Genomic DNA, 15184 nt, shown 5'->3' with positions numbered 1-15184 from the left:
ACTGAAAACTGAAGTGCCTGTGAGACTGGACTTCTTTGGACTGTGAGCAAAAACAATTTTCAGATAAATACAGATTTCATATAAACTAGAGAATGTCGTTTGATTAGAAAATCTGTAGGCTGGCCAGAGCTCTAATCAGAAGATATATAAAGTAACAGGCTGTGTGTGCCTTGAAAAGTGAGAAGGAAAGAAAACGTGTTGACGCATCACAACTGTTATGAAGAAGATGGTATTCTCACCGCCATCCAATTTTTGTCCACATGACACCCCCTCTTCTTAATATTGAGATCCATAATATAAAAGTTCTTGGTTTCCCAGTGGAAACTTTAAAGGACAAAAAGTTTGATCTGTTAAAATGAGGAAATACACTTAAGACTAGCTTAATCAATAATTTAAATTATGACTGAGAGAAGCCAAGAATTAACGATTTCCATTTGTATCTTTGCAACTTATCCAAATTGAAGTCGAGTCACAGAGAAGGTAGATAATGGTGGCTACAACATTTACCTTGTGTATGAACTAAAATAGATTGTTAGCTATTGATTGCATCACCAAACACCAAAGAACTTTAAATTGTGTAATTTTAATTAACTCCTAGAAATGTATTTAAAATATTTGTTTCTTTTTAATTGTGCACAGATGTGTTTGTCTTACCATGTGGAGATATGTCCACATGAGCAAGGGCCAGATAAAGCCAGAGGCATTGGGTCATCTGGAGCTGGTCTAACACGTATTATGAGTCAATGGAAATGGGTACAGGGAAACACATTTGGTTCCGGGGATCAGCAGTTACTCTTAACTGCAGAGTTATCTCTCTGGCTCCATAAGAAAATATCAATGATTCATTTTTAATCCACAGTAGGTTTTATATTATCACATTATAAGTCCTAGTTTTGATTTTAAGCAATTTGGTTTCAATTTAAGGGGGGAAAGTTCATAAGCATGGGTGAGCATCTAAAGGGTTTTTTTTTTCATGTATTTCCTTTCTGACCTTGGAATGGAACTTGAAGGAGAGTTGAAGCTACTGTACCCAAGGAAAGTCCCCAGAAGGACTCAATGCTTCACTCAATACAGTGAAGCATTTCTGTTTTCTATAAAGATGACGGGATGCAGTATCAGAGGCCGCCCTCTGCTTGGTTGCTCTGAGTTTAGCTGAAGGCCACACCTAGTTTTAGAGATTAGAATCTGGGCAAGCCAGTCCCTGGGAATTGGAAGAGGGTCTGAGAACATTTTAAAGCTGAGAAGAGATAAATTTCATGCTCCTCTCATCAGAATCTTCCTTAGGCTCAAGGGTAAAGGCCAGGTCCTGCTGTCTACACCGCTGTCTATCCTGATTACTAATCCATCCCGTATTAGGAAAGACCACCTGGATTCAAGACGGAGATTCATGTGCAGCTCTGTGAGAATTACAGTGCTTAGTGTATCTTTGAAAATAGTCATATACGCTATATTAGCCTGGCAATCAAACCTGATGTAAAGCTCATCTGTAGATTTCCTAAGTTAATACAACCAAGATTTTAAACCTAAGCTGTACCTTTATGTCATAATTAGTTCTTCAATTGTCTTAATATTTTTGACTGTTTTCCTGTCAGTGCATTAACCAGATGAGAAGCAGGCAGGAAATCTGGAACCACAGTTATGCATGCTTACTTCACTAGGATGGAGTTTCCTCAGGGTTGTATTAATAGATGAAGACAACTGTAAGTTCTCCTTTCTCAGCGAGCCTTCCTTGAGCTACAGCATCCAAGTAGCTCTCACCCCGCCTAGTCTCTTCTCTGATTGTTTGCCTCTACACATTGCAAAGCCTCATATAATCTAACATCATTATCATGAGTCACAGCATCTGGCCCCTGGCCACCATCTTCAGATATCCCTCTTCTAAGGCTCCTCTTTTGCTTGCCTTTTCAAAGTAGCTGCTGTGATGTGCCTGGAGGATGGCAGTTCTTCATCCTGAGCCTATTCACCCCCAAATATCAATAATTTGTTTCCTCCCTTTATCTGGTGCTCCTTTCAAATGTCACAATCTCAAGGGTTCTTTCCTTGACTAATATATCTATGACGGTGTTTTTTATTATTTTGTTCAGTTTTAGTTTTTCTCCAGCAAACTCATTTCTGTACATTGTATCTCTCTCATAAGCGTGCCAACGCCATTAGATTTTACCTATGGTACCATCACAGTGCTTAAAGAAGTGTTTGGAATGAGGCCGACACTCAATATTTTTTAGTCAATCAGTACGTTGCCATTTGTCTTCCCTAATAGATGCTTAGGATTCATAGAAATGGGAAATTTTTCTTCCTGTGGTCCTGTAGCACAGAGGTTCTTACCTTTCCTAACGCTATGGCCCTTCAGTATAATTCCTTGTGCTGTGGTGACCTCCAACCCCACCCCCTGCCAGCCATAAAACTATTTTTGTTGTTACTTTATAACTGTAGTTTTGCTACTGTTATGACTCATAATGAAAATATCTCATATGCAGTATATCTGATATGCAATCCCTGTGAAAGGGTTGTTTGGGTTGTGGCCGACAGGTAGAAAATTGCTGCCATAATCTGTAGTATGTAACAGGTAAGAAATGTATTTTAAATGAACAGATGAGTGACTTGTTTGTATGCCCCAAACAAGCAAACAAACAAACAAACAAACGAACAGACAAACTTTCCTAGTAGCTCTTGTGACAGAAATTAGAATTTTCATTTGTCTAGCTTCTCAATATACACTAGTCCCAAAATAGTGTGACTTATATTATGGTCTCAATAAGTAAATGAAGAATATCAAGAAACAGTAAAAAAGGAGTCTACTCTGTCCACAGCTACCCTGTGGTCTGCAATGCTGGCTGGTCCAATGCCATGATGGCAGTTAGAAAACAGTTTTGGTATAGACACAGATATGTGAAAACACCCCAGTCACCCTTTTTATTCCTTAGGGCCATCCTGGATCTTCAAGTCTTGTTTCCCAGACAGAAAATCAAGATGGGTGTGATTTCTAAGAGTCTTATTTTAAGTTATCTTATAGGAATTTGAGGCAAGTAAGTCTTAATTTCAACCCTGTAGCTTTGACTTGTTTCCTTAAAAACCTGGGCATTAGGAATTTGGGCCTGATAATTGTGAAGCTGTGCAGCTTTACCAGTCTGAAATTCAGGTATTCTGACTTGGGTCTCGTTGTTCAGCTACCTACTGGAGACTTTAGGTCACTGCAAGCTTCTGGAGTTCCATTTGACACACTCTATGGCATATATATGGATTTTTTTTCTACTCCTATGGATACTATGATTTTCATATTGACCCCCCCCCCCGCAGCTGTGATACTGTCCAAATGGACTCTATATCCTTGAACCAAAAGACCCCAATTGAGAACCAAATCTCTTACTTAGAGGTAGCATAGCCTTAAGAATATCTATTAATGTTTCTTTTCTGTAAATGAAAATACTAGAAAAGAACCAGGAGTCCTAACCATACCTCTTCTGATTGGAGAAGATGCAGTTGGTAGTGCCTGACACAAATCCCACTTCCTTCTTTCCTGTTGCCCACTAGTTACAATTCTCCTTAGGGTCAAGATGCCACATTGCCTTTAATCCCAGCACTCAGGAGGCAAAGGCAGGCAGATCTCTGAGTTCAAGGCCAGCCTGGTCCACAAAGCAAGTCTCAGGACATCAAGGACTACATAGAGAAACCCAGTCTTGAAAGACAAAGGGCTGGGCATTGCTAAACAGGTGTGGCTGGTAGAGATCCACCAAGTGAATCTGGGAACAGTTCATGACCACCCCCTTACTTGCTCCTTTCTAGCATGCTTGCTAGCTCTGCAGGGCCATAACCTCATGAACTGTACCCCGGTTCCATATGAAATCTGTATAACGAACGGTTCTCGATTTACTCCAGGCTTCAGTTCACTATCACTAGTCTACATTGACTTGATACTCCATCACAAGTCAGGGATGATGAGAAATTCGAAGATGGGTTAAGAAATGGCTTCGTCCCTCAAGGAGCTTTACACATTGGGGGAGACTAAAGTAAAGAAGGATTGTAAATTATGAAGGCTTTGATGGAGCCAAAAGCTTTTGAGTGAGCAAATTTAGAGTGTATAACATGGGCCACCAATGTATCAAATGGCACTCTGGAAACTTGGAGTGACCCAAAATCGCCAGTAGGTGGCCAAATGCTGAGCCCTAAATTGGGTTAACTGAATTACAGGCTGCTAACACTGCACATCTTCACAATTATCAGATCTTCATGTCCTAATGCCCAACCAAACCAGGACAAAGCTTAGAATCCCATATTTCATCAACCTAATACAATTACTTAACTTGGTGTACTATCACAGTGCACTAGAGGGAAGATAACTTCACGGACTTCTTACACACCGAGCACTTAAAGCCAGTGGTCCAATAATTCAGATGTTGCCATAGATAACCTGGCTCTGCTTCCTTTGTTACTTACTCTACAGATCTAATCACAGAAGGACAGGTACCCTCTGAATATAAACAAGAACACACTTTAAATCTTGGTCTTCTCTAGACAGCTGGCTGGGGTGTCCAAGGGCTAAGATAAACTCCCCCAAAGTGGACTAGTTGCATTGTTAATAGTAGTGGTGGGATGTAAATTTGCTTGGGTATGTTGTCTTCTTGGAGTGTTTGCTTCTAACATAGTTAGAACTTGGGATGTTTAATATAGTTAAACTTGGGGTGTTTAATGACTGTAATTCAGTAATGGGACAATAGAAGAGCTCATAACATTAAAACAGAAATACTTGGGAAACCCATCGTTTTTAATAGCCTGCCATCTGCTTGGCCCTTACCAGCAATGGATTTATCCTGCTTAGTACAGATGATATTGGGACTAAAATCATAGATTATACGACGGACTTCTGAGCTCTTTACTCTTATTAATCTGTAAACGAACATTTCCCCAATATAAAAATCAATTATTTTTCAACTCTTACCCTAAGTAAGGTTGCTATGGGCACCGCATAATATCCGTTCTGGCACCAACAGATTGAGTTAAAGTCACCAGAGATTTCTCCAAATTAAGAACCTCAAAGACAGTTTACCAGCTTTGCCACTGTGCTCGCAGTACGATGCTCTTTTTGCCTTGCTGGGTCGCTAGTTTAATCCTCCAGAAAGAGAAATTTTAGAGGGACAAGGACTAAATCATTTTCTTCTGAGCACAGCATTTTCAAATGACTGCGCCGGGTCCTAAGCCCCGCCGCTGCGGACCCAGAGCTAGAGGTGCCCTCTCTCTGCAGAGCTGGGGACTCTGGAGCCCATGTAACTAACTGGACCTGGTGAGGCAGAAAGGAGACTCCCATCCACCGCCAGGTACTACTCGGGTGTACTCAGCAGGGCCCGATCCCAGAGAAACCGGTAACTAGATTTGGAAAGGTTTGAGCAAAAGCTGTTTCCGTTTTAGCCAAAGAGTAGGATGCACAGGTCACAGGCTAGAAGTTAAACAGTTACCCAGCCTGCGCTTTGTCTCCGCGCCTTCTGCAGCCCAGGCACTGAGGTACACTTGGCTGGTGAAGAACAAGGTTTGCTGGAGCAGGAGACAGGAGTTGCTACCTCCCTGGAACTGCAGGCTGAGGGAGTACCAAGACCAGAACCACAGCTCCGGGCGGGAAGCTGAAGCCAAGCCGGCTCAGCTCCGGATGCGGTGTCCCTGAGCCAGCGAAGGTTGCCTGGGCTCTGCTCTGCCCTTTCGCCCGAGGGCAGCGCCCTAGCCAGGCAGTCCCGCGGCTTTACACCCAGCTACCCTGCCAAGCGCCCTGCCGCCCTAGGGCGATCTCCCAGTCACAACAGCTGCACAGACCCCTCATCTCCAGCGCGGGGACAAACTTCCTCCCTTCGGGTCCCCTCGCCGGCAGTTGGCAGCTGGCTTCCCCACTGGTCCCCTTAGCAGCTCTGGCTGGGAGAGCTTTCTCTGCCCCTCTTCAACCTCCAGTCACCAGCGCTCAGCGGTCCCGGCGCATCTTCTCCAACAAAGCCGGGGCCCGGAGGCGACCCGGCGAGGGACCGAGACTGTCAGCTGAAGCATTCGAGCCCTGGCAAGCACCTACGCCCCGGCAAGAAGGGGCAGCGGGGACCAGGAGAGGAGAGAGGGGAAGAAAGTGTCCTGCTCCGGGCGCGAAACCCTCCTGGGCTGATCCTCCTCCCCCAGCTGCCCCTGCCCGAGCGCATCTGCCTTCCCTGTGGGACTGGGCAGGGCGGAGGGCGAAGCGGTGCGGACTGTGTGGCCTGACGGACCAGCCGCTCCCTTACCTCTGTCCAGAGTAAGCGGCTGGACCACTGTCAATGTCGCCATGTCTGCCGTGGGAGCCGAAGTGACGCTCGGCTTCAGCATCAGCAACCGCTTGTAGTGAGAAAAAGAGGAGGAGATTGGGGGCGGGGGTGGAGAGGGAAGACGGAAAGGAGGGGGAGGAGGGGGAGGCAGGAAGGTGGTGATGGAGGAGAAGAAAGCTCGGGTGGGTTGGTAGCCAGATGGAGACTCAACTGTTCCGCCGCGGCGAATCTTCAGTGCGGCGCCAAGCAGGGCAGGTATCCGCGAGCGCCTGCCTGGCCAGGAGCTGAGAAAGGAACGCTCAGCCCTAGAACTTTGCTCGCCCACCCATCAGTAGCTCTGGGTGGCTGTGGCAGGTTTGCTGTCTTTCAACTTTCCACCCAAGCATAATGGTCAGAATGCACTCGAACCCAGAAGAAGAGGAAGTAGAAACCGGAGAGAGACATACAGGGGTAGAGAGGTGGGGGGGGGGCAGAATTCTTTTCAGATTAAGACAAAATTTCAACCGCCCTTTCCACAACCCTTTCCAGAGGAAACGCCACTAGCCGTGGGAGATGTTGCTATATCATTGTAGTTGCTGTTAATTTCTGTTGAAGCTTTTTGTTTAGAACGTCCACTCTCAACAGCACAAGGTAACCGACTGAGGGCCAGGCAGGGTTCTGTTAAGTCAGTGTTCATTTAGGACCTGGGTATATTGCCTAGGAAGATGGCTTGCCTTTACAAGCAAACTTTCTTAAAAGGTTCTAAAATAAAAAACGAGTTGCTGTCAGTGAACAGTATTTATCAGGGACCTTCTCGTGTTAATCTAGAAGAAACTCATATTCAGAGGCGCTATTTATTAATTAGCATGCATGACAAGAGTTGAGCCACGGATTGTTTGGTGCCATTTACTGCATCTTAACCTGGGGATTCACTTTTGTTTTCTTTCTCTGCATCATCCGAATTACAGGTAGATATTGTGAAAGGCCTTATTTCTGAGTCAGTAGATCACGGTTCAGTTCCTGGAGCCTTCAAATACTGACTATGAGCCTTATTCCCAACTTCCACTAAATGTTCACCAAGCCTCATTTCCTTATCAAACCATGAAGAAGCATGGAGAAAGATTCTCTGGGCTTTACCGAGATGGGTGGACACAGAGCTGAGATGGCGATGCTGCCCTTCCCTGTGACAGCTAAATCATCCTTGTGACCCAGAGACCCTCAGAGGTAGACCCACTGGGTTGCAGAGTATTTGTGTATGACTAAATGCTACGTTCTTCTAATGACACCAAGAGGTGAGAAAGCCCAGACACTCAGCAGGAATTGAAAAGTCAAAGATGACTGGCCATCTAACTATGCAACAGATCCTTGGATACACGCTGAACGTAGTCTTTCAATGTAGTCATCTTCTAAGAGTTGTAAGTTTAAGAACTTTAACCATGAAATTCAACTTTTCATAGCTCCCAGGATCTGACAAACTTGCAGTCCCTTGTAGATCCCCAGTTTCTTCATCTGTCAAATGAGGGACCAGCCTTACTCAGTTGGAAAGTGATCAGATAATAGGAGGAAACTGATAGTAATTTGCAAGGTCTCTGCTGTTTCTGAGCTTTTGATAGAAAATAATATACTTCCAAGATCATAAACATACAAATAACATTATATGGACTGAGTGGGATATGTATATATATATATATATGTATATATATATATATATATATGAATGATATATTTGTAAACAATTAGAGAAATAGAGACCATAATGAGATAAGAGGGGGCAGCATCAATACATACAGAAGATTAGAGGTAGGAATCAGGGAAATTATGTAATTATACTTTAAAAATGAAGGAGAAAAAATGAAAGGATATACTCTTTCTTCTGCAGAGATGGCACAATGGTTAAGAACACATGTTGCTTTCTCAGGGAACTCAAGTTCAGTTCGAAGTGCACAGATGATTCCCAGCTCTGTCCGTCTGACTCCACCTCCAGGGTTCTTTGACACCTCTGGCTGCCTCAGCCACTGGCACCCTCATGAACAAACCCAGACAGACACATAATTAATGGTAAAATACACCTTAAACCATGAATGTTTTTTTAGAGTAGTAAACTATATACATTTATTAACATAAGCTACCAATTATGTATTTGTTAGTGTTTTATTAGCTCTTTATTAGTTTAAGGACTATGCTAGGTAAGGACTAGCCATGCAAAGGTTGACAAGATTTAACCCTCGTTCTTTCTACTTAGACCTTGATATGTGACAAGCAGTGAACAAGGAGTAGAATTCTGGGCAGGAAGTTCTCTAAGTGCCATAGAAAGAAAGCATTTCAAGTGAAGAAGTCATCATCAGTAGACACATGCCCTAAAGGAGGCCAGAGGAAGAAGAAATCCAATTGTTTGTCTTGATAGTAGAATGTGTTTCATGGCTTTACACAAAATATCAAAGCTAATCCAGTAACTGAGGATGGAAAAAACACCAGGCCCTTGGCCAATAATGTAATACTTTAAACATAATTTGTGATATAAAATTTGTGCACCAGCAACTGGATTCATCTATCCAAAAGCCTTAATTGTATCCATTTCCACATAAACTTCAGAGTGTAAGATTTATGATGGAAGAATTTTTGATTTTTCTGTTTCCCAATGTTTCTCCGGCAGCAACATTTGATAATATGTTTCTTATGTTTTGAGGATCTTGTTTGAAAATGTACTCTGTCACCGGGCAGTGGTGGCGCACGCCTTTAATCCTAGCTCTTGGGAGGCAGAGGCAGGTGGATTTCTGAGTTCGAGGCCAGCCTGGTCTACAGAGTGAGTTCCAGGACAGCCAGAGCTACACAGAGAAACCCTGTCTTGAACCCACCCACCCACCCCCCCAAAAAAAAGAAAGGAAGGAAGAAAGAAAGAAAGGAAGAAAGACAGACAGACAGACAGACAGAAAGAAAGAAAGAAAGAAAGAAAGAAAGAAAGGAAGGAAGGAAGGAAGAAACAAAGAAACTACTCTGTCATGTTTCTTTTATGTTGTCTCCTTTTTTTTTCCCAAGAACTATAAGAGGAAGCATCATTCAAGAGGTATCCATAGTTATTATTTCTAGTATTGATAAATTCAGTATCTTTAGCTTATGTTTAAACACTGGTAGAGAAGTATTAACGAGCCAGCATGCATACTCCCCTGTTTTCATTAAATATATTTGTGGACTAGTATTTGACACTGTCATTCTGAGACATGGGGAGTCATAGCAAAGTGTCCTAAATTTCTTCTTGTGCTTGGATGTTTGTACTGATGCACGGTTGCCTGGTCACTGAAGTTGCCAACTCCATGCTTCAACAGAGTCAGCGTGCTTGGCTTATTCACATACTATTTCGTTTTTAATTCTATTAAAGTTGTTGAAATATATGCAATTACATTTTAGTCTTATCCATTTGTTTACCCAGTCACTATATTATTTCCTTAGAAGGCATATTAGTGATTTAATTTCCTTGTAACACATTTTCAATAGAATTAATTTAATTTAATAAATACCTTATTAGTCATCTCATATGTTCAAGGATTGGGAGTGTGTTTGATATTCTCCCAGTCTTTCCAGTCCAGAAAAGTAGCTTATTTCCGTTCCATTTTGGAAATAAATAAACTAAGACTGAGATACTGAAGCACTTGACTTAGTAACATTAGCATCCATCCCCAGGAGTGCCTATGTTTTAGGGGAAGAAAAGCCAACACTTTACCTTGTTGAATACTTAGCGTTTCAGACATTTGTTTCAGAATCATGGATGCTAGTCTCACTCACTGTCCCTACCCACCCCTGCTAGCACTAGCCACTAGCCACTCTTCACATTGCTGGAGATAGAGTCAGAGGCAGGAACTTTACGGAGGCAAACATTCTGTTTCCAATGTAAACCAATACAGCTAATAATAAAACAACTGTCTGCTTTGAAATATAAAATCTGTTCTTGCTAGAAACTTCATTCAAAGCTAGTTAAATCCTCTTCCCTTAATTGAATCTTTTTAAATTACATGGCAGAATCGAGAAAAGGTTTGCAAAAGGCATTAGCATACCAAGAAAATATGTTTAGCCAAGTTTTAAATGGAGTATAACAAGCACAGTTTCATATGAGAAAAACAGCACCTTCTCAGTGAAACTCTATCAGCCTGAGTGTTAGGAATTATTTTTGACTGATTCAAGGTATCGCCATAGATTTCCTAACTCATATGGCTTTGTCAAAAATGGCATTAAATTAAGAGGAAGAATTAACCAGTACTTCATTATGTAAATGTGAATGTGTTTTCTAACTCATCATTAGAAAACTATGTTTGTTTCCTTACTTTGCGTTAGTCACTATTTATTTGCTCGTTGCTTTAATAGATCCTTTGTATTCTTACTGCATGTTAAACATTGTTCTATGCACTTGAGATCATGAACTATATGAAACAATAAATTAGAAACTAAATACTGGGTAGAGAATGAAAAAGCTGGCAATTAGAATCCTTCTAGAATAACTTTAGGTTCACTAAGGACCAAGGTACAAAATATAACATCTTAGAGAAAAAGTGAGCCAAGCCCAAGGGGTAGATAGATATACTTGAATAAATTAAGAGTTTGTCATAGACTCTCAGAAAACAAGAAGCCATTGAGAGTCAAATAGTGAAAACTCATGTAACTAAGAGAAATATAATGAATCTTTCACTTCATGCCTATTATTAAAGAAACTACAAATAATAATGAATGCTAAGGGAAAATTTTTTGGTAGCATCTACAATAAAACGTGCTAACAGCAGAATGAAGAGTTACTAATTCAGAGTTGGATATCAGAAAACCAAAGAAAAAGGGAAAATATTAAAAGTCAATTCTCATTATTTTTAATTTACCTCAAATAAATAAAAAAAGAAGAGTTTTAAAGGGAGGAAAGCTGAAATCTGAATAATTGTTCTTCAGTTGTAGGATCTTATCTGTATTTTCTCACATCATTATCATATGAATTATAAATATAATATTTTTATTGTGCTTTCTGTGGGGGGATAACATGATTCATAAAGTCTTTCTGATTTGTGGATGTCTTGTGTATGTCTGTTTGGTTCACATAATGTGAAACAATTTGAAATTATTTTTGATTATTATCTTTAGGTGACGTTGTGATTAGCGTAAATTGAAAGGTTCATTTTGAATTGGACATCATTTTGAATTAAAAGTTGACGTCAGAAGTGATCTTGTAATAAAGGAATTCAATTTAAAACTTTTGACTTCCTTTTGTTATTATATACCCAAACCTCAGATTTTCCTAAACTGATATTTATGTCTCTTTAGACAGCACAGGGGATAAAGAGGCACAGTAAAACACAAATACAAGAAAATAAAAAATGGTACACAGTTCATTTTTCCTAATTATTTTTCCATATTTCTCATTTTTTGGGAGGGTTCCACAATATTTAACATTTTTTATCATTATGAACTAAGTTTTTTAGTTAACTCTGAGTAAAAGATTGTATCTGTTTATTGTGCCAGATACTGAAGATTGGTAACAGGGATACATGGGTGAAAGCCACATGCCCACACACTCTACCGCTGAGTTACTAAGCCACAGCCCCAGGCAGCCCTGAGTCAAAGATTTTCCACTTATCCAATGTACCTTAACCACTTGCTGTGAACCAAGCACTAATCCTGAGCTTCTGCTTAGCTTCGATGAAGAGAGAAAACTAAAATATAAATATAAATCACCAATAAAGTAGATACCTTTAAGTTGAGTTATTCATAAACACTGGTTCTGTAGGACCTCGTTTTATGTATTTTATATGAGCAATATTTCCAGGTATGCCTCACTGATATTTTTATACTAGATGTGATGACAGCAAATACTATGTAGGAAAATTCCTCTTTTATTTTTTTTTCTGGAAAGACAGTTATTATGCCCTTATGACAGGGCCCATGTTGGGGTTGAACAAGAATGACTCCCATAGGCTTGTATATTTTGCATGCTTAGTCCCAAGTTAGTGAACTGTTTGGAATGATTAGGTGTATCCTTGTTGGAGTAGGCATGACTTAGTTGTAGTAGGTGTGTCTTCGTTGTTGTAGTAGGTGTGACTTAATTGTAGTAGGTGTGGCTTAGTTGTAGTAGGCATGTCTTAGTTGGAGCAAGTGTATCATTGGGGCTGGACTTTGAGGTTTCCAGCACCAAGTCAGGCCCAGTACTGCACTATCTACCAGTCTGATCACAGATAAATATGTAAAGCTCTCTGCTACTGCTCTGTTACCACACCTGCCTGCCACCATGCTACCTCCCATGATGACAACAAACTAACCCTCTGAAACTGTAAACTAGTCCTTAATTTAGTGTTATCTTTTATAAGAGTTGCCTTGCTTATGGTGTCTCCAAACAGCAGTAGAACGGTGACTAAGACAGCCCACAAAAGGATCAAATTGTACTTGATAAAACTGATTTAAGCTCAAGAAGAAGGAAGACCAAAGTGTGAATGCTTCGGTCTTTCTTAGAAGGGGAACAAAATACTGGAGGAAATACAGAGACAAAGTGTGGAGCAGAGACTGAAGGAAAGGCAATCCAGAGACTGCCCCACCTTGGAGTTATCCCATATACAGTCACCAAACCCAGACACTACTGTGGATGCCAAGAAGTACTTGCTAACAGGAGCCTGAGATAGCTGTTTCCTGAGAGGCTCTGCCAGACAAATATAGAGGCATATTCTAGTAGCCAACCACTAGACTGAGCACAGGGTCCCCAATGGAGGAGTTAGAGAAAGGATGGAAGGAACTGAAGGTATTTGTAACTCCATAGGAAGAAAAACAATATCAAACAACCAGGCACCACAGAACTCCCAGGGACTAAACCACCAACCAAAGAGTACACATGGAGCAACCCATGGCTCCAGCTGCAAATGTAGCAGAGGATGACGTAGTTGGTCATCAATGGGAGGAGAGGCCCTGGGTCCTGTGAAGGTTCTATGACCAACTGTAGGGGAATGCGAGGGTGGGGGAAATGGGAGTAGGTAGGTGGGTGGGGGAACACCCTCATAGAAACAGCAGGAGGGGTGATGGGATAGGGGAATTCCAGGTAGAAAATAGTAAAGGGGATACATTTGAAATGTAAATAAAGAAAATACCTAATTAAAAAAAAAAGAAAAAGAAATTGCCTTCCAAATGCAAAAAAAAAAAAAGAAAGAAAGAAAGAAAAGAAAAGGAAAGCAAAGCAAAACAAAGCAAAGAAAAGCAAGGCAAAGCTCTTTTTAAACAGGACCCTTGTGTTCCTTACTGACCAGGACAATAGTGGGCTTGGGATAAAGTTAGAAATAAGAAGTCTCCATGTTACTTGTTGAGGGGTTTATGAAATAATTAGAATGGGTTCAGAAGCATGGAATTAGTTATTGATGTATCCCCAAGAAGAAATGATACCATACATTTGTTCGTTGTAATCTGTATTGTGAACTGTTTTGGAAGTCGTTCATTTTTCCTTCAGTGGAAACTAGGATATTTTCTTTCCTGCATGTAGATAATAAAGTGATTTTACCCCCTCTAGTCACAAGAGATACACTTTCAGACTTTGATTAGGGACATCTAGTTAAGCCTGCAAGATCTAAAGGATTTCATGGAAAAGTAAGGCAGGCAGTGGCGATGAATTTTCTGTTAATTTTCAGTAAATTTTCTGTTAGGCTGACAATTTACCGATGGTGAATGCACCCACCACCCTTTTCACCCTAGAGACCTTGCTTTGGATCTCATCCTCAGGCCATTTTCATTGTGTTTATTTGCCGGGTGTGAGGCAAATAAGTGTGAGGGAGGAATATGCAGAAGCACCAGGGTGCAGGGCTGGAGGTCAGAGCCAGTTCCCTTCCACCACGTGGATGCTGGGAATTGAACTTAGGCCATCAGGCTTGGTCACAATCCTCACCCAATGATCTGTCTCCTGGGCCCAGATTTTAGCCTCATTTAAAAGAAGATTCAAATAGCTTTCTCTTGACAGCATGTAGTTTTCATTTCTTTAAATCCAGTTTACCTTATTCCAGCCAGCAATATAATTTTCCTCTAAATTTGGCACTGTAGGATTAATTAAGGATATTAGGAAGAAAGAGACATAAAGGCCATTTTTGAATTCTTCTCACATTCGCTCACAGTCCAGTAATTGGGGCTGGTAACAGAATTTACACCAGGCACACCGACTAACATAGATGTCAGTAATTAGCAAGTTTAAGGGCTAAACTTGCCATTGACATGGTCCGCACATTCAGAAGAATTCTACCATTGCTTTTTTCTTTGTTTTTGGTTTTTGTTTTAATTCTCTAACTTAGAATGGGAAAAGTGGTACAATTTTAATGTGTTCCTTCTGCTCCAAAACAGGAATTTCTAAAATTAACTAGGGCAAATTATGCTCCTCTAAAGTGGAAAACCCACCCCACCAGCTTCTCACCTTTCTAACTTTTCGGGTACCGGTAGAACTCTTGCCAGTCGGGTGGTCATTTCTGGATCTTGACTCTCCTGCCTCTCAGATATCTCTGAGTCTGTGCAGATCTCAGGCAGATCTGCTTGCTATACTGCAGTGTCTCCACGAACTTTCCTTCCTCAAAGATTTTAAAGAATTTTTATTTCTTGTTCAAATCATCCACTCCTGTGTTAGACCCACTTTAGGCTTTATGAGAGCTTCTTGGAAATTTTACTAAGAATGAAAAGAAAAGGAAAAATGAAAGTTTTCACTCTGCATCGGTGTCTCATGGTACCCATTATCTGGGATGTAGTGTGGCTCTACTATGCCATATCAAGCATAATAAATATTTTTATCTAGGCTTTCAAGCTGCAGCCGTCCTCTACAGTGGAGCGAATAGGAGACTCTCATACCCTTACTTAGGTAAGACAAGGTAGGTACATTTTGGTTAGCTTTTATTTATCCTATTTCTCTCTCTCTCTCTCTCTCTCTCTCTCTCTCTCTCTCTCTCTCTCTCTCT

The 15184-nt window shown here is 41.2% G+C and overlaps 1 protein-coding gene across 4 annotated transcripts in view; it reads right to left on the bottom strand.

Annotated features, from left to right (window-relative positions):
• Window positions 1-6579, bottom strand: part of Lin7a (lin-7 homolog A, crumbs cell polarity complex component) — a 122407-nt gene extending 115828 nt beyond the window's left edge. Inside the window, exons 1-2 of one of the 4 annotated variants that reach the window (XM_021174461.2) lie at window positions 6481-6579; window positions 6249-6339 (exon numbers count right to left, since the gene is read on the bottom strand). In XM_021174461.2, coding sequence (XP_021030120.1) covers window positions 6249-6330 — 82 coding nt within the window. In that variant the 5' untranslated portion in view covers window positions 6331-6339; window positions 6481-6579. Of the gene's footprint in view, window positions 1-6248 lie in introns of all 4 variants that reach the window. The other 3 variants (XM_021174462.2, XM_021174463.2, XM_021174465.2) reach the window with 3 other exon arrangements.
• Between the last annotated feature and the right edge of the window lie 8605 nt (window positions 6580-15184).

The sequence above is a fragment of the Mus caroli genome, chromosome 10, assembly GCF_900094665.2.
Source record: "Mus caroli chromosome 10, CAROLI_EIJ_v1.1, whole genome shotgun sequence".
NCBI lineage: Eukaryota > Metazoa > Chordata > Mammalia > Rodentia > Muridae > Mus > Mus caroli.
This window is presented reverse-complemented; position numbering and strand designations above follow the sequence as displayed.